This window comes from Amblyomma mixtum, chromosome 7 (genome assembly GCF_055824585.1).
Source record: "Amblyomma mixtum isolate Tamu chromosome 7, ASM5582458v1, whole genome shotgun sequence".
In the NCBI taxonomy this organism is placed as follows: domain Eukaryota; kingdom Metazoa; phylum Arthropoda; class Arachnida; order Ixodida; family Ixodidae; genus Amblyomma; species Amblyomma mixtum.
The window spans coordinates 125,445,481-125,464,332 of record NC_143018.1 but is presented as its reverse complement, the minus strand read 5'-3'; the positions used below and the strand labels follow the sequence as shown (position 1 = coordinate 125,464,332).

The following is an 18,852-nucleotide window of genomic DNA, read 5'->3' as shown; positions in this document are numbered from 1 at the left end:
GCGGCACCACCCCTAAGCGTGCCGTGCTACGCGGAATGAGCAGCATTGTTTAGGAGGAGAACCTGATTCAAATGATGCCTACACTGAATTATTTGTAATAATTCAAATTGTTTTATATTTGGGATATAATAAAGTAGTAAGTTTGGGTTTTAGGCGGTAAGCTGGTACCATCAAGTTGGTCGTAGGTCCAACCGGCAACTGACGTCATGCTAGCACACATAACCGCATTTGACCTAATTACCCAAATCGACTGACATTTTTTTTTCCATGTTCCATTTCTAGAACATTGGCGTTTGCCACATACAAAACGCTCATGTCGTCTCAAGCAGCATTTATGGCCTGTGCAGTGTAAATTTCTTCTTCTTGCTATTTCAAGACAAAGTTACAGCTGTCCGCAATGTCCTCGCGTATTACAGAGAAAAGCAGTAATGGTTGAACCGTGCGAGCTACATCGCATGCAGCGCTTCAAAAACTGCGGCAGGCAAGAAAGCATTTCTTGAGCAACGGCTTTCACAGCATAGCTTTGACACGCACGTCCCACAACGACCAACGCGCGGCTCCGTTCTACAATCACGTGACCACCCACTGCACGTTCCTCGTGCTGCCTTTCGGAGCGTCACGTGAGGTGCATGTTAGGTGGAGGGTTGCGTGACCCCGCTGCTCACCCTCCCCTCCCTCCCGCCCCCCCCCCCCCCTTTTCTTTACTGAGATAAATGTTGTCATCGCGGGGGACGCGTGGCCGTCAGGCATCCCTCGAATCCCCTCTCAGACGGCGCATGCAGGCGAGAGCCCGAAGACATGCGGCAGGTTCAACATGCCTAGCATGCACTTGGCACGCTGCCCACAAATGCGCTGCTCGCAACTCAGAAAATATCGGCTGACATTTTTTGCTGAAATGGTTACATCATTTGACGTTTACGTTAACCAATGCAATGCGGGAGACCCTAGGATAGGATTATCACCTGTCTTTGAATTCTGCTCATTTTAAACGTCAGTGTTCCAAAAACAGCACATTTTCATAAAACTCTGCGAGTAAAAGACGCCGAGGCTTTCGCTTCTTTATTTTCCTCTCACGAAATCACCACCTCATGGTCATTACGACTGCTCTCTTTTCCTAGTCTCAATATTGTTTTTTCCTCAGAAAGGGCTGCATGAACACTGGGCTGTGACAAGGCTCAGAACACACCCGTGTGTCTGTAATAATTCAAATTGTTTTATATTTGTGATATAAAAAAGGAGTACAATAACTGGAAATCTGCTCCACCTTGGGGTTTACCTTAAACATTTGACGTATATTTGTGATGTTCTCACTGTTATTGTACCGCATAAGAAAATAAAAATTCCGCAACATGGTGTATTAGGAAGGAAAATAAAAATTTACGTACGTCCATGCTTCTATTTTTAAACATTAGCAAGTAAAGAGCTAATCCTGACAAACAGCAAGGAAGAAAGTACTATAATATGACGCGGAGTAAAATTCAAACTTTTCCGAAATTGCTGCAGGGGAAAGGTGGCTGACATTCGTGTTTTTTTTTGTCTGATTGAAGGAATTTTCCATTACGGAACGAATAATTACTGGTGCGCTCCATATACGAAAATTCCATCAATTTCGTAGCCGTATTTCTCGAAAATAGCTGTATCCCAGTAAGGGCATGCAGCAAACGATAGCAGAAACTATTACAAACACCTTTTTTCAGTCAGGCCTCACACGCCCGATAAACGCCATTGTTGCAGCCGAGGCGGCGCTGGCAGCGTACAAGCACGGTGCTGCAGCTGTCATGGTATCCAACCATGGTGGACGCCAGCTGGACGGAACCCCCGCGACGGTGAGTGCGTCGGAAAAAAAAGTAAACTACTGGATCCACTTCAAAACACAAGTGAGAACCAAAATGTGAGAATGAGTGCGCTGTAGTCTAAAGTAGAATTGTAAGCAAATCACCCTATTGGCTTTATTGTACTTTGTTGTGAGCTTAAGATCAACGCAGTTCTTTTGGTAGCGAAAGCTACATTGCCCACGAACTTGCGATTTCGCTGTGGCGGTGCTCCGAGGAGGCATAGGGACCGACCTTGAGCCGTTGCCTAGCATACGCCGCAGCTGGCGGACGCCGCGCGCTCGCCGCGCCATCTGGCATGACGTCACATCGCGCGCTTCGCCGCGGAGCCGCCGCCGCCGTTTGGTATGACGTCACACCGCTTGCCTCATTGTTACGGTCGTCGTTAGCTGATTTAGCCGAGCTAAGACAGTGCCAATTTTTTTTTATACGGAGATAAAGCGGCCACTTTGCATTTCTTCTTAGAAACTCGCTTGTACTGCGCAGCTTCTGTGCCACTGTTGGGCCCCAAATTCCCTACAGGCGAGCAACATCCTCATTTCTACCGTTCTTCACGCCTTGTAACAGCTTCCTGGCAACCTGAGACCAAAATCTCAAAACACTGTGGTAATTCCAGACTGCCTACTTAGATCACTTCGTTCCTACAGAGTCTTAAGTATGTGTTCAGAACTACGGGTCGGCCAAATTGGTAATCAAGACTGGTATTTGCCGTGCATTCTTTGAAACCAATTCATTCGCATTCGTATTCGTATTATATCTGTGACAAATTTATTTTGCGATTTTAATGTGTGTAGTCGCCCTCATCGTGTTGCACATGAGTGCTAGTTTCATAACACCTGCCGGTATTTGTAGTTTAAAACAGTAGTCCTGTTCTCATCGAGTAGTTTACTATACTGATATGCTCGAGAGGGATTCCAACCCACGGCAGGACAAACAGATAAGCCTTACTTGGCGGCGCTTTAGAGCACTCCCAGCTATCGTCGCAGCCTTTCTCCCCACTTTTTAAAGAGCCAGCATCTCGCGCTGTGCTGCACACAAACACAAGGCCCGCCGCTTACTTTTCCTTCTGTGCATCAGATCTGTTTTACGGTGCGGATGCTCCTGCAGCTTCGCGAATCTATTGCCCGTTCCCTCTTTTATTCTTTCTCTAACGGCTCCGCTCCTTTACGACTATGTAAATAAAAGAATCGAAGGTACGCTGCCTTTATGGCAAAACAATTCCGTGCCCTGCCACCTGTACATAGAAGTTTGAGACACTCACCAGCCCAGCCACGTCCACTGTCGGGTATGGGGCACGCACTAACATGTCTCCACGTACGACTAAATCAGAGCACTATCGCCCTCTAAACCTCCCTCATCACCACACATCCTGTTCCTGAAAAACTAGCCGTATTTCCTGTTTCGCTCCTCCCAACAACATTGCCGCTTCTCATGGTGGCTTACATGCGTTAGGTGACCAGCATACCAAACGGCCCATGAGCCACGAAACAACACCTTACTCTGACGACTCCGACCTAGAACATTCAGTAATCGAGCAAGATGAGTTCTTGGGCAAGTTGGTTCATTGTAGCGTAAAGATGGGTTGCGCAAAATGGACAGTCATATACAAGAAGACGGTGCAAGCGCTTGTCCCGTCTGCTTTAGAGTGATTGTCCCTTTTGCGCAACACATTCAGTGCTGCTTTCTCTCTGTCACAGATGGACGTCCTGGCCGAGGTGGTGGCAGCCGTGGGCGACCGCATGGAGGTGTACCTGGACGGCGGAGTGCGCACGGGTGCCGACGTGTGCAAGGCGCTCGCTCTCGGCGCGAGGGCCGTGTTCGTGGGGAGGCCCGTGCTCTGGGGACTCGCGTACGACGTACGCACACTCCCCTGTTCCCAGCACACTGTTTTTAAAAATTGATATATCTATATTGAGGCGTGTATACCGGATTATTACTCAGCGACCACTGCTAGCTGTGAACAGAGAACCTCTTCCACAGCTCCACTCGTACCTGCGCAATGTATATCCGCGCTGTAACATAAATAGGCACTTAAAGGCTCAGAATGGTCTTCACGGCTGCTCCAGCAACAGACCACATGGATTACAGGAATGGGTCCCTTCTGGACATCTGAACGAGGAAAGCAGTTGCTCTATCGCAAACATTTGTCGGTGCTACGAGTTCCTAACCTCCCCATAAGCTAATGTATCGAAATTGGCGGCTAGTAGCGTCGTCCTGTGTCCCTCTCTGTGCCTGCGTCCTTCCGCTGTTTTTTTTCGTTAGCACTATGTGCCAACTGTCCCAGCTCTCTACCCTACTGAGTCACACCACCGCCGGCGCTCTGATATGTGCTCAAAGCTGCTAAAATGCATGAATATTGTAATGTGGCATGCCCGCGCGGGCCCAGTGCAGGCAACCGCTGAAGAGGACGAAGACCAATGCGCGAGACCTGTTTTGGCTGAACCGCCTTTATGAGCTGACTGGACGTCGCGCTGACGCTGCCGTGATCGCTATCTTCTGAAACACCTAGCCCTCTTACAAACTTATTGGTTACCAACTCCTCCTTAATGGCCTCTGCGGAGAGCGTGCAGAAGCCCCCTATGTAAACTTTCTCCACTCCTACGAGCCAGTGTTCCGAGCCCTAAGCCCAGTGTACAATATGATAGCGGCCCTAGATGTATCAGTTAAAAGGTGTACAGATTACATTTCACAAGCTTCAAGTCGCCATCGACAGCTCGTTGCGCAGCTCATGAGGGGTGCCTGCCGTTTGTTAACCTCAGCGAAGTGACTTAGTGAAATAGGAGGTGGATCGGAATTTCATAACAAAGCAACTGTACCAGTTACCATCCATCCCGAGCAACAATATGGGTACAAAGAAAGACGGACTTCTCGCTCAGAATCTTTTCAAAGTAAAAACACGTCGTAGGTCAATGCTCTCAACCGAGACGCTATGTTTCCAACTAAGCCATTCCACGAGTTAATATAGCCAGGACGGTTAGAAGATAGTACGGCGAGAGCGAATCAATCTGCAACCAGAAATGTATATGGCGTTACCAGATAGTGCCGCCACGCCATCTGTTAGCCAGCAGGAAAAAGAACTGAATTGCCGATTTTAATCGGCAATGAGCCGAAAGACAGGTCTAATCAAGTAATATTACCATCGCAAATTTTCATTTTTGCAACTCGACGCTGTAGGAGCACGCAACAAAAAAGCAGCCGCAGACTGCTTGAGAGTGCCAGGGACCTATATATAAAACCGCAGAGGACAACTTAGTGGAAAGAAAATTCCTATTTTGTAATGGTCCAATGTGACAAGTCTGCGCCATATAAACTGAGAAGGTTAGGCATACTATTTTGTTCAAAAACAGTTTCTATGACGCTAACGGCCAGTAAAAAAAAAAAAGCTGCTGTACGTTCGACTGTTTGTTTCTGTCCATGAACTATTTATTCTTCTGTCCTGTCTTGCTCCGTTATATAAACTATACGTGATTAATTATCAATTGAGCCTGATGATTATCCCAAAGGGTAGATGTTTGGGATCGTTGATTCGTGATTCAGGGGAAAAAAAGCAGCGCAAGTAAAGACATGGACTAAGAAAGACGGACACACACAGTGTTGTATGTTTCCGCCATTCTCAGCCCCTGTCTTTTTTGCGCTACGTTTTTCCCAACTGATTACGTTCCTGACGTGGCGCTGCTTCTTGGCTTCGCAGGGAAAAGAAGGTGTCCGCAAGGTTTTGGACATTCTCAAAGAGGAACTGGAGCGCACCATCCGTCTGCTGGGTGAGAGGCTTTGAATTTCAAGTTTGGCTGGAATACCCGCGCTAAAAAAAAATGGCAGTGGCTTAGCTCAGCTATGCCAGGATATACGTAGCGAGATGTATGGTACATCCCTGGTTACATTTAGTTGTTTTGCTCATCGTCATGACTACGTGTTAGATACTAAAGACGAGACAGGTGGTGGTGAAGGCGGAACGTGTTCTTCAACTTTATTGACTGCCGGAATGACGGCCCGGTGATCCGTAAAGTAGCACGCGGCCCATCGGTCGGAGGCGAGCGGCGCGCCGCACCACCTGCGCGGCTGTGACGTCACTCGGCTCCTCGCGCATGCGCACAAGTGGCGCCAAAGGCCCACAGAGAAACGGCGAGACTGCGGGTAATGTAACTCCCGCTACAAAACGAGGGACGAAAGAAAGAGCAGGGCTCTTTTTTAATTCGATGCTGTCGTCGAAACAGAGCCCTGGTGTTCTCTCTCACGAAATTCAGTTATTGGTTGACATACTTGTGACGTCATCGAGGTCACGTGACATCAAGGTACCAATCACAATGAGAGAGTCAGATTTCCAAATCCATCACCAACGGAGTAGCTGGGAGTCTGCGGCCCTATCGACATCACTACCGGAGATGGCAAGCGTGGCATAAAATAAAACTTGATGGCTGCAAGTAGGTTTCGAACACGCAGCGACGCGAACAGATTAGCTTCGCTGTTCACTGCATTAGACCATTAAACCACCGCCGCTGTTTTTCTTCTTTTTAAGCCAAGCATTTATTGCAGTGAAGCAATGTTTTTTCCACCCGAACTACGTACAAACCATGAGGAAAAGAGTGGCAAATCAACACGATGCGTAACACGACAGACTTCAGCAGCTAACTATGATAAGAGAGGCAATGCAAAGCATATTACTAATATCATAACTACGCCATCACCGCAGGACAACTCGCGTGTTTGACTGCCACTCTGTCGCGCTATGCGCTGGATGTCGTGTTCATGAAATACTGCCCGGGCGCATGGCCCAGAACACAAAGAACCCCAGGTGGTCGAAATTTCCGGAGCCCTTCACTACGGCGTCTCTCACAGCCTTAGTCGCTTTGGGACGTTAAACCCCATAAACCAAAACAAACCAAACCAGAACACACCATCATGATCATCATCATTTATTCAACCTTCAAACGCCCTAGGTTTGGGCATTACATAAAGAGGAGGCGGGGAGATCCATTGCATAACACAATGGGTCAATGTTATGAGCCGTGTTAAAGAGTCAGTATATATGCGCAGACAACAATATAAGTACGTCAAAATCATAATGTAAGCATAATGAGCCCAGGGCATCAAAAGAAATGCAACAAAGGTGAGAAAAAAAAACGATGCACTAAGTGAAGAACAATCTGGAACACACACACGCACAAATAAAATAAATAAATAAACAAAAGGAGGGCACTCAGAAACGCTGAAGAATAATTTGATGCAGGGACGGAAAGTTCTTAGTTTTCGAAATGAGCTGTCAGTAACTGACTGAAATTGAGCGGGCCTTTTTCAATGGCTGGAATTAGGTAGATAATTGCCCTGGTCAGTTGCGTTAACCGGCCCTATAATTTTTTGGCGCTTGATAAACATGATTTCTTGATAAACATGAGCCATCAACAACAAGCCATACTGGTGGACTTAATTTTCTTTGCGTTTGTTTGGAGTTTTTTGTCCGAAATTCTTTTCTAGCTATTTTGTGCTGTCAAAGACGTCTATCGTAAATAATTCAGCCGAATACAAGATTCCCCACAGTTACCAGTATTCAGTTGCCAAATGCGACTGCACTTGCGCAGCTCACGAATCGACATCTAAAACTAGTATTGTGTTACTGTCGTGCCACGCCTGGGCGCGACGGGTGAGCGGCTATGCTTTCAGCTATTGGGCGCGAGTTTGCGAGTTCTGATACATGCCGGGGCAAGCATATATTTTAAAGCGGCAGGTTATAGTGCTGTGTCGTTGTCCTTAGCCCGTAAGACATGACGCCATCACAACACGTCATGCTGGCTGATTCGAACACACTAACGACACTCGTGACGTCACGAATTCCACCTCCTCGTACGTCATCGCATGATTGGCACACGGTCTTTTGTGACGCACGGCTACCCTTCACTCCTACCTCCATGAACCCAGTCCATCCCTCCAACTTCATTACACGTTACTGCAACAGGCTACTCGAACGCTACCAGCAACAAGCAAACCTACCCAGAGTTAACTGGCGATTTTCATGAAATCAACGCCAAGCTGCGGCGGTGCCGCGGACTAGTCTATAGAGGATCGTCGTGCACGTAACAGAATCAGGGTGGAAAAAGCAGAACACAGACGCAGGACAAGAAAAAAGCAGGAACACACACCACACCGCTGGACTTGCAACTGATTTATTTCAAGGAAAACCACCACATTTAAATGTTTCCCTGCGCAAGCGCACACTCTGGACGATGGGATCGACTGCATTAAGATAAAAGAAAGTTATATTATGGAAGCGTTTTTAATCAGGAAAAACAAGCAGATGTGTGTCAGCGATCCCTCGGTTTTTATCACGGATAAAGAATATAACTTTCTTTTATCTTAATACAGTTGATCCCATCGTCCAGAGTGAGTGCTTGAGCAGAGAAACAATTAAATGTGGTGGTTTTTTTCGAAAGAAATCAGTTGCTAGTCGCGCGATGTGGTGTGTGTTCCTACTTTTTTCTTGTCCTGCGTCTGTGTTCCGCTGGTTCCACCCAGACAACATTATGAACCAACTATCCCAGCAATTTACGCTCCCGTAACAGAGTCGTTTGCGCCTCTGCATGAGTGGTTCGCCGGCGGACTGAGGCGGTGTTGTCAGAAGCTTGCGGTAAAAATGCATCGTAACAGCCCTCTTACGTGTATGTTTGTGTGCTAACACAATAGAAGAACCGCAAAGCGTCACTGCGCCAGTGTTTATGCCAGCAATACAGAGAGACCACAAAAATTGGATTTTCTATAGGCTATAACCGAACGCACGCAGAACCGTGCGGCGCAGTTCCTACGAAGCACACAGTCTATATTTCTAAAAAAATAATTTGTCTGGATAGAGGACCATGTTTAAACATGCGAAGCTTTTCGTTATGATCCATCGCTGAGCACACATTACTAACGTGACCTTTTCAAGTGCCTGGCAGTTTAATTAATCTCGGGAATTATTACAGCATTCATGTGTGGCGGTACCATGCTTCGTTTTCCCCAGAGAGGTTGGGAAGGCTGATTCATAATTTCGTTTGCGTTCCATTTCATTCCGCCTCTTTTGCGACCTTCATAGCCACATGCCCTCGCCTAGCTGTCGCTGCAATCAGATGGGCGGATGGCAACAGTCGCTCATAAAAGCGCTCAAAGATTTGTATGCCTGCATGTCACTGCTTGTGAACAAACTGAAGCCAAAGGGCGCGGTTAACTGCTCCGAGAAGAAATTGCGCGTAAAATGGCGACCTTATTGTTTTCGATTTCTACCTGTACACGCGACAACAAAATGATATCCATATTTAAAGTAGCACATGAATAATAAAACATCAGTGCGCAAAAGCAAAGAAAAGAGCGCAGTAATTATCTCACAGCTCGGCGGACACCCGAACCGCTCCACAAGGAAAGGGAGGAAGGTGGGTCTGTGAGAAGAAAAAAGTGCCGTAATTAAGGACTCCGGAATAATTTCGGCCATCTAGAGTTTCATTGGATCGCAGACTGGTACCCCCGCTAGACTCGATATTAAACAACAGACAGGCAGTCGCGTGGAGGCGTCTACAAACCTACACGTATCCGAACTCGGTTATTGCGAACCACATGTTCTCCGAGGCCAGAAGCAGGAGGTGTAATCTTTTTTGCGCCGAGAGGGACCCTCGATCACATAATATGGGAATGCTCGTACTCTCCCGGGTGGTCGCATAATATAGGTACCCGAGAAACCTGAGACCTTGCTGCGCCGCTCCGACCCTGATCTCCAGTTTCCGCTCGTCCAACTGGCTGAAGAGGCCGCCGGGGCTCATGATAGCCCGGCCAGCATCGCACCGCCTGTTCCACCGGCCGCGGGGGCGGGGGCAGTTGCCTTTCTCTGTTGGACAGTAAAAGTTTTGACTACTACTACTACTTATTTAACGTGCACCGACATCGCAGAGCACACGGACGCCTTAGCGTTTCGCCTCCATCAACGTGTGGCCGCCGTGGCCGGGTTAGGCCAGATTTGTCCTTTTGCGAGAAGGAGAATAATATTTTAGATAAGTTCAGTATGAGGATGGCTTGAATTGTCGAGGACATTCATGGTAAACTCGGAAACAAGCCTAATATAGTGGGCTGTCTAGAATTACGTTTTGAGAGTCCCGTCTTGGCAGACAGTGAAATAACACGCAACCTAACAGAGATTATGCAATGTATGAAGCAGGAGATTGGAAATATCAGACACAGTGATTCACTGTTTTGTGACCGCACCCTTCCATCTCTTTCTAGGTTGCCCTGATGTTCGCGACCTTTGCGAAGACTTCGTCGTGCACGAAGAACACTACTTGCGGCCGCTGCGCGGCGCTGTGTCCCGGCAACGAGCCTGGAACAACGAAAGCTAGCTGGAAGTGCCGAGCGCTAAAAAAAAATAAGTTAACTCTAATAGTGGAGGCGCCACTGTTCGGCTTAAAACAAGTATACGTTATGTTTTGAAGCTAAATGGTACGTTTATCAAGACATAAAACTAGAGCATGTAATGAAAATGCAGATTCCAATCGCACTCAATTGGGATAATGTTTCCACATGCACGGTACAAGGCAAAAGAAACAAAATACAGGCGTATAGCGAGAGCGGCAGAGAAAGGATACGGCGAGCACGCTGAACATTTTATGCAAAAGGTAGGGAGAACCCAAACGCAGGCAACCCCGTGAGGCTTTGGCCTTGCAAAGCCGATATGTACTTGCTAAATCTCAGAACGACCTCAAACGGACAGCGAGAACAGATTGAAGTTGGCCTGTATTAATGGGCTACGGCATTCCAACGACAGTAAGACCAATCTCCGCGACAACTGAGCTTTTAAAAGCAGTAAAAGCCAAAAAAGTGTATGCAGGTGTCGCCACTACTAGGTGATTTCGCAAAAAAACTACATGCGTTTACACTGAATTTTAGGCACGGATTCCAGAGGCTATGCTACATTAACACTCGCAAAGAAACGGTGGCAGCCGGTGATTTTCGGTGTAGATGTCACGAGCAAGAACCGAGTGAAAATATTTTTTAGAGCGCAGCTCTTTGGCGTCCGTTCCTGGGTTTCGCGTCGTCGTCGGCCTCGTAACCAGCTCCGCCCCCCTTTCATCCCCCCAGCGCTAGCAGCGACCGACTGATAACGACCGACTGATACCGCTGGATGCCGCTGACGCCGCTAGAGAGTCAAGATAACGTGACTGCATAGAACACCGTCGCCGCGCCATGCAGAAAGAGGAGGAAAGGGTCCCCCCCTCCCCCCTGTTCTTGTGTGGCGGATAGGGTGCTCTTCAGTTGCCGACGCGCCGGTTATTTCACGTAGGCCCCGGCACGTCGACGAATACGTGACCACCTTCCCACGGCTAGACCTGGTTCTTAGCGCTGCGGAAGCGAGGGTATCATATTGTTTGTGTCGGCATCGGCGGCGTTGTCCCTGAAACCAACTCCGCAGCTGGGGTTGACTCACTATCGAAAAGGTGAAACAGCTTATTTGCTGCGCTCAAATTTCGCATTAGGAAGTATTTAAGTCAGTTTCTTTAGCGCAAATTGTTTTTTTTGCTTGTCGGGCAAACGTCAACATACCCAGAAAGCGCAGGATAATCAATTTATACGGAGGGCAATAATTTTATGGTTTAGGTAAGGTGGTCGAATGGTCTAAGCAACGTGACTTGTGTAAGCATTTTCACCTCAACCGAATTGCTGACTTCCAGGTCGAGACAAGACGAAAGGGGCGGGGTCGAGTAGTGAGCTCTAAGGTGCGCATTTCTGCAAGCTGTGAATTGAAAAAGAATGCAGTGAAATAAAATTAAACTGGTACGCTGTTTTCTTGCCTTTGTTTTAGCGAATAACTTCCAGCACGCCTATTACATTGCGTAGGCAGTACTACCATCAAACACACGGACAAGCAAGATGATCGTACAAGCGCGGAGGTAGCCGATGATGTCGATAACTATTTGGGGCCCTTTATCTTGGCATCAGTGCGGTATGCATCTGCCGCGAGTTATCAATACGGCGGCCCACGCTCCTTCGAGTGGTCTATTTAGCGCCATTCATTCTGCCCATCTAATCTCCGAATAACTGTTCGTGCGCGAAAACACTGCAGAAAGATTGTTTCCAATGATCTTTCTTTGGCGTTGGTAAGATTATGTGCTCTTCTGGGACATAATTCAGCGGACTCGGGGACATTGACCACTCAATAATGTTTCTGTCTGTGCAAAAAATTTAAGATATAAGCTTAAATTTGTTTGTGCCGTGATCGCTGAATTGCGACATGTGCGAGCAACGAGAAACAATTCAATAATGAAGTTTTTTGTATTATTTTGTAATGATATCTTCGTTTGAGACATACTTCAGCCTTTGAGATCACGCCTACACTGAGATTTCCGCCTGTGATGAGGGACTTTTCCATTTATTAGGACCCTTTAGCGTGTGCGAAAGCCGCATGATGGATAAACACGCACAACCGCCGCGTTCAGCGAGGTCACTGTTCAGAGGACAGTGCATTTTAATGGAGAAGGTATACGCTGCTCAAGTTCAACCTCCTGACTGGTTGCCCTTTCTTGACCTCTGCGCCTTCCGGAATTTTATGCATGTGCTAGCGGAGTGAGGGAGTGATGGTGGCGTGAGGCCGTATGCAGACTACCGGTCAAATAAGTCAAGTACGCAGTCAAGGACGCAAGTATGCAGACCAAGTGTACATCCGCTCAAGTATGCAGACCCGGTCAAGAAAGTCTCGAGGAGGGTCAGGGCTGTTCCTGATATTCCATAGGACAACAATAAAAGGTGCGGAGATGGCCGAGTAGCCTAAGGCATCATTAAACGAAGCTTCTCTGTTTCTGGAATCCCACCCGTGGTTAGAGTATGTTAGTTGTTTTCTTTACTGCCTTAATAACAATATATGCGCTCTTTTCACCAAAAATTACCGTGGTGCGTGCGTGCGTGCGTGCGTGCATGTGCGTGTTTCTGCATGTGCAGCCTCCACCTTTGATGCGCACTCTGGTGGGCTCACATCCGGGCACTCACTGGTAAAAACGAATCTTCACCGACCTTCACCTTCCAGCCCCCCCCCCCCCCCTCCCAACCCCATTCCACCTGCGGCCACTATAGCAGAGGCGAATTGCTGTGAATGATCCACGCATGCCGCCGCCAAAGCGTTCTACGAAAGAACGCCAACAAGCATAAGACTCGCGTCTCAGACCCCAAACTGAAGTTCGACAGCAAGTGACAGGTATAAGCGGCCCGTCAGAGAATTCAAGATCCGGCAGCCCTAGAATAGCGTATTGAAGCCGCTTCTAGCGGTTGGCATTTCTTCTTTTTTCACAAGCAGAACAATTTCAGCACATCGGCATAACACAAAATCATTGCATCATAGTTACATTTCAGTGGAGTAGCATCTTTCTGGGCATAATCATTATGGCATGCAGCCAGCGCTTGTATTTCCGCATTGCCCTTTTGTGTAATCTCAATTTATTTTTTGTTAAGTATTTCTACCGCTAATACAAGCCCGCCATTCCTTGCTTATTTCCGTCACGTGCAACAATGTTCAAATCCTAAAAAAGAAACTGTACTGATTTAATTTTGCAGTAGTGGTATTAATATCGTGGGATTAATGCGTCGACTCTGGATTAACGTAGACCCGCTGAGGCTCCACAATGTGCGCTCACATCGCACAGTACACACGCGTTTTTGCATCTCGCCGCCTTCTAAGCGCGGTCTTGCGGCCGGGGTTGAACCCGCAACCATGGGACCAACAGCCGAGCGCCACAGCTACAGAGCTCTCGTGAGGGGTCTTGTTTAGTATCTGCTGTCTGAAGGGAAGAATATCTCCGAAAGTAATGGTTGCACAGCGTGGTTGGGCCTTTGCGCCTATTTCACATATGTATGGCACATGACTCAAATAAAGCGAGGCCATTCTCACTGGTGCTTTATGAGTTCAAGCAGCGCCAACAATTTGACCAAAACTGCACGCAAACATGTGAAAGGAGGATACTAATAAACTCAAGTTGTCGCGTAAATCTGGCGTAGAGTGCGTCAGAATTACCGAAAGCAGATTACCGAAGCGCCAATCGGTCCTCTTCCTAGACACCAGCCTTCCTTCAGTTTTGTTGTTTGCGTAGACTGGATGCCATTTTCGCACTGCCCTGAGCACAAAGCTTTCGCTGCGTAAATCTGTGCTCTGGCACGTGCCGGGTTGCAAAAAAAAAATGGGGCTAAACTGATCCCCTAACCCGTTCGAAATGGTTCCTTCCGATCCTTTAAATTCAGGTTCAGTTCAAAGATGGCAAAAAAAATATTGGTTCGGTTCTGTTTTCAGATTCAGGTTCGGTTCCGTTTCGACACCCTGAAGCAGGGAAATGCATGTATAAGCACTCCTTCGCTAACACTACTGCAAAAAGAGCTGTCACTTCTGGGGGCTGATAATCTCCGCTGATTTCTAGCGCGATTCTGTTGCTGTTGTCACATTTATGTTTTTGGGACTTTGTATACCTTTCCCTCTTTGCCGACATCTATGTATTTATACTTGTATGATCAGCAATAAACCCTCAGTTGTTAGTAAGCGCTGTGTCGTCCGTTTCCTTTTCTTTTGTGCTCGTCTTCGTTCGCGCTGTTTATTCAAGATTCAAGACCCTGATCAAAATACTAGTCGTCGTCCGATGCCAATAATTGAACGCAGTGCATTATGTGCCTACACATTAGGGAGAACATCCGCCTCACGTGCAAGAAAACCGAGGTTCAACTCCCTGTGACGCGCGATTCTAAACATGATTTTTTTTTAAATGCGCTTGTTGATAGAATTGCATAATCAGGCCGCGGGTGCTGATTGATCTTGGCCTCCAGAACCCAAAACGCACTCCCTCACCAGAACAGGATTTTGCCACCCTCTTGCACTACTTGGCCAAAACCTGCTATGAACAAACCAACTAACCCTCGGCCCTCAATCCCCAGCGGCTGCGGAGCAACTGACCAAGGCGGAGGTCAGACTTGTGACTCAGAGGAGGTTGCTAAAAATCTGTGGCTCCGGACAGGCCACCATTGGAGACTGACCCTGGAAACGTTTAACGCTAGAACCTTATCCAATGAAGTCAGTCTAGAGGCGCTGTTCGAGAAACTAACGGGCAATGAGTGAGATGTCATGGGGATTAGGGAGGTTAGGAGGGCAGATGAGGCGTATACAGTACTGAAAGGCTAGCATGTATTGCGCTATCGTGGATTGGCAGACCAACGAGAAATGGGTGCAGGATTCCTCATCAATTAGGATATAGCTGGCAACATAGGGGAATTCTATAACATTAACGAGAGGGTGCAGCTATCTTAATTAGGATTAATAAGAGGTACAAGCTCAAGTTGGTGCAGGCATACGCGCCTACATGCAGCTACGATGACCAGTTCAAAGCTTCTATGAAGACGTGGCAAGAAGCAAGCTGGAGACCAGGCGGTCGGCGTCTATGGTATAGGTTCTAGGAATAGCAGGGGAGAGTTATTAGCAGAGTTCGTAGAGAGAAATAATTTTCTCATCATGAATACCTTCTTTCGCAAACGAGAGAACAGAAAGTGGACGTGGAAGAGCCCCAATGGTGAGACTAAAAATGAATTATACTTCATACTGTGCGCTCACCCTGGCATAGTGCAGGATTTTGAGGTCCTCGGAAGGGTGCGTTGTAGCGACCACAGAATTGTAAGGTCTTGAATTAGCTTACAGTTGAAGAGGAAACGGAAGAAGCTAGCGAAGCGGAAGCCCTTAACGAATTAGCGGTAAGACAGAAAGTAGGGGAATCCAGGATATCGATGCAGGACAGATATTCAGTCCTAACTAAGCAAGATGATCGTAATGTTCAAATAGTAAACGGTAATCTAACAGCTATCATTACGGAGTGCGCAGTAGACGGTGGGATGGTTCGACAGGATACTGGAAAGCTATCCCGGGAGACGAAAGATTTCATTAAAAAACGTCAAAGCATAAAATCCTCTAACCCAGCAGAGTAGAACTGGCAGAGCTATCAAAGTTAATAAATAAGCGCTAGGCAGCCGTAATAAGGAAGTTTTATATGGAGACAATAGAGTATACTGTAAAGAATGGATGTAGCCTAAAAGCGTTGAAGAGGAAACTAGGCATAGGTAAAACCAGATGTTTCCGTTAGGAGACAAAGAGGGCAATATCATTAACAATATAGACAAGATAGTTGAAGTTTCCAAAAAATTCTACTCAAATACCCGCCACGGTGGCTCAGTAGTTACGGCACACGGCTGCTGACCCGAAAGGCGCGGGTTCGATCCCGGCCGCGGCGGCCGAATTTCGATGGAGGCGAAATTCTAGATGCCCGTGTACTGTGCGATGTCAGTGCACGTTAAAGAACCCCAGGTGGTCGAAATTTCCGGAGCCCTTCACTACGGCGTCCCTCATAGCCTGAAGAGCTTTGGGACCTTAAACCCTAATAAAGGAAATAAAGCAAAGTTCTACAGAAATCTATACAGTATCCAATGCAGTCAGAACGTTAATGCGAGAGTAGTAGCGCAAAGCAATGGGACATCCCGCCATTAACCAAATAGGAAGTAAAGAAAGCCTTAGGAGCAATGAAAAGGGAAAATCAGCTCGTGAGGAAAAGGCAAAAGCAGATTTGTTGATAGACGGAGGGGAGATTGTGGTAGAAAAACTAGCCACCCTACAAAGTATTCTCTAAGGTAGTCGCGAATGGAATTGGGATAAACTTAGACTTCAATCAACAAATTGATCAGGCACGCTTTCGTAAAGGTTTGATTTTTGGGAGTTCGTACCAAAGCTACTCAAGCTATGAGGGACGCCGTAGCAAAGGGCTCCGGAAATTTCGACCACCTTTGGTTCTTTAACATGCATTGATATCGCACAGTACACGGACCTCTAGAATTTCGCCTCCATCGAAGTTCGGCCGCCGCGGCCGGGATCGAACCCGCGTCTTTCGGGTCAGCAGCCGAGCGCCGTAACCATTGAGCTACGCAGCGGGCGCATGCCATCGGCGAATCGCAGATTGCTAGGATAAGGATCCATAGCGCGCAATATTTAAGGGGCACAACACGAGCGCTCGTGTTGTGTCCCTTGAATATTGTGTGCTATGGGTCCTCATGTTGACTACACACTAACCCGAACCCTGACACTTCTAAGATTACTAAGGTATTTTCCTTTAACTCTTGTCCCTAACTGTTCCCAATCCAGGCCTCTGAATACCTCCCGTAAACAGGTAATGAATATAATTTGCCAGACCATGTCTCCCTGCCTGACATCCTTCCTTGTTGGAATTTTATTGCTGACTTTATGGAGGACTATGGTGTCTGAGCAGCCGTTATAGATATTGTCATAGGCCAGACGGAGCACAGTCGTAGACGTAGAGGGGGACCGCAGAACGGCCGAGGTTTTTAATCGCCCAAAACAGAGCCAGCTCGAGCACGCCTCACGCGAACGCGACCACTTCGTCCTCGTCACGGCTTAGTGCGCAGGTAGCTCGAGCCATGTCCGTGGCATTAGTCCCCCGAAAAAGAAGAGCATCCTCCCGAGGCGAGGGTGTGTGCAAAGCGGAAAACGAACAGGAAAAGCAGGAAGACAATGTTAAAAAAACGAACAAAAAGAAATAAATTAAAACGCAGAACCCGAACACAGTTTAAAGTGGAGCGTCATCGCTGTCACGCGAGAAGTATGGCTTAAGTCGCATTACATGCAGAATGTCAGTCCGTGGTTGCCGACGACCGGTAGCCACAGTTCCACGTGGAACAACCTGATAATCCACGTTGCCAACACGACGGAGCACCTCATAAGGCCTGAAATATCGGTGCAGCAGTTTTTTGGACAATCCCTTTTGGCGGACGGGGGTCCACACCCACACACGGTCACCGGTGTTGTAGGTAACCTCCCTGTGGCGCCGGTTGTAACGTCTGGAGTCCGTGTCTTGTGGAGCTGTGATAGGCAAGTGAGCAAGCTGGCGAGCTTGCTCTGCTTGCTCGACAAAGGAGCCCGCATCTGGTGTCAAGTCATCATCCACGCACGGGAGCATGGCGTCCAGCATCACCCTCACTTCTTTTGCCGTAGACTAGACGAATGGTGTAAAGCAGGTTGTTTCTTGAGTCGCAGTGTTGTACGCGAATGTGATGTAAGGGAGTATTTGGTTCCAGGTTCTGTGCTCCACATCCATGTACATGTAAATCATGTCGGCCAGTGTTTTATTCAGGCGTTCTGTGAGCCCATTTGTTTGGGGATGGTATGCTGTCGTAGTTCGATGGCTGGTGTGACTCAGCTCAAAGATGTTGTGGACAAGCTGAGCTGTGAATGCCTTCTCTCGATCTGTAATGACAACGGACGGAGCGCCGTGTCGAAGCACTATTGCACGCATAAAGAAGTGCGCAACTTCGAGGGCTGTGCCTTGAGGGAGAGCCTGTGTTTCGGCGTAACGTGTCAGGTAATCTGTTGCAACAGCTATCCACCTGTTTCCTCCTGACGACATAGGAAATGGTCCGAGGAGGACCATGCCGACTTGTTCAAAGGGTGTGTTAGGAAGCATGATAGACTGCAACATGCCAGGTGGTTTCAGAGGCGGCGTCTTCCTAAGCTGGCACTCACGGCAGGTCCGAATGTATCGTTTCACACATGAGGCAAGGTTGGGCCAATAGTAGTTCTGCCGCACTCTGGCAAGTGTTCGCGTGAATCCAAGGTGCCCAGAGGTCGGCTCGTCGTGGCAGGCGAGGAGGATCTCGTGGCGGAGGGCGGCTGGTATTACCAGGAGGTAACTCTTACCACTGGAGGCGGAGTTTTTCTTATACAACACTCCGCCTCGAAGAAATAGGGATGGCAGCCTGCGAGCCAGGTGAGAGGGTATCGAGTGATGGTGACCTTCTAGAGGTTCTGTGAGCAGCTTCAACTCGTCGTCCGCACGTTATTGTGCGATGATGTTGGACGACGTGACTGCACAAAGGAATGCGTCGTCTTCTGCATTACTTTGGTAAAGTAGCACGGGTGAACGCGACAAGCTGTCAGCGTCGGTGTGCTTGCGACCAGACTTGTAGATGATGGTGAAGTCAAATTCCTGTA

The 18,852-nt window shown here is 47.9% G+C and overlaps 1 protein-coding gene across 6 annotated transcripts in view; it reads left to right on the top strand.

Moving 5' to 3' along the window:
- LOC149337419 (uncharacterized) overlaps nucleotides 1–10,832 on the top strand; it is a 70,896-nt gene extending 60,064 nt beyond the window's left edge. For 5 of the 6 annotated variants that reach the window (XM_089553435.1, XM_089553431.1, XM_089553434.1 and 2 more), the window contains exons 6-9: nucleotides 1,735–1,826; nucleotides 3,530–3,688; nucleotides 5,524–5,593; nucleotides 10,071–10,832. In XM_089553435.1, the coding sequence (XP_089409561.1) occupies nucleotides 1,735–1,826; nucleotides 3,530–3,688; nucleotides 5,524–5,593; nucleotides 10,071–10,183 (434 nt within the window). In that variant the 3' untranslated portion in view covers nucleotides 10,184–10,832. The remainder of the gene's footprint in view (nucleotides 1–1,734; nucleotides 1,827–3,529; nucleotides 3,689–5,523; nucleotides 5,594–10,070) is intronic. The other variant, XM_089553436.1, reaches the window with a different exon arrangement.
- Nucleotides 10,833–18,852: the final 8,020 nt, after the last annotated feature.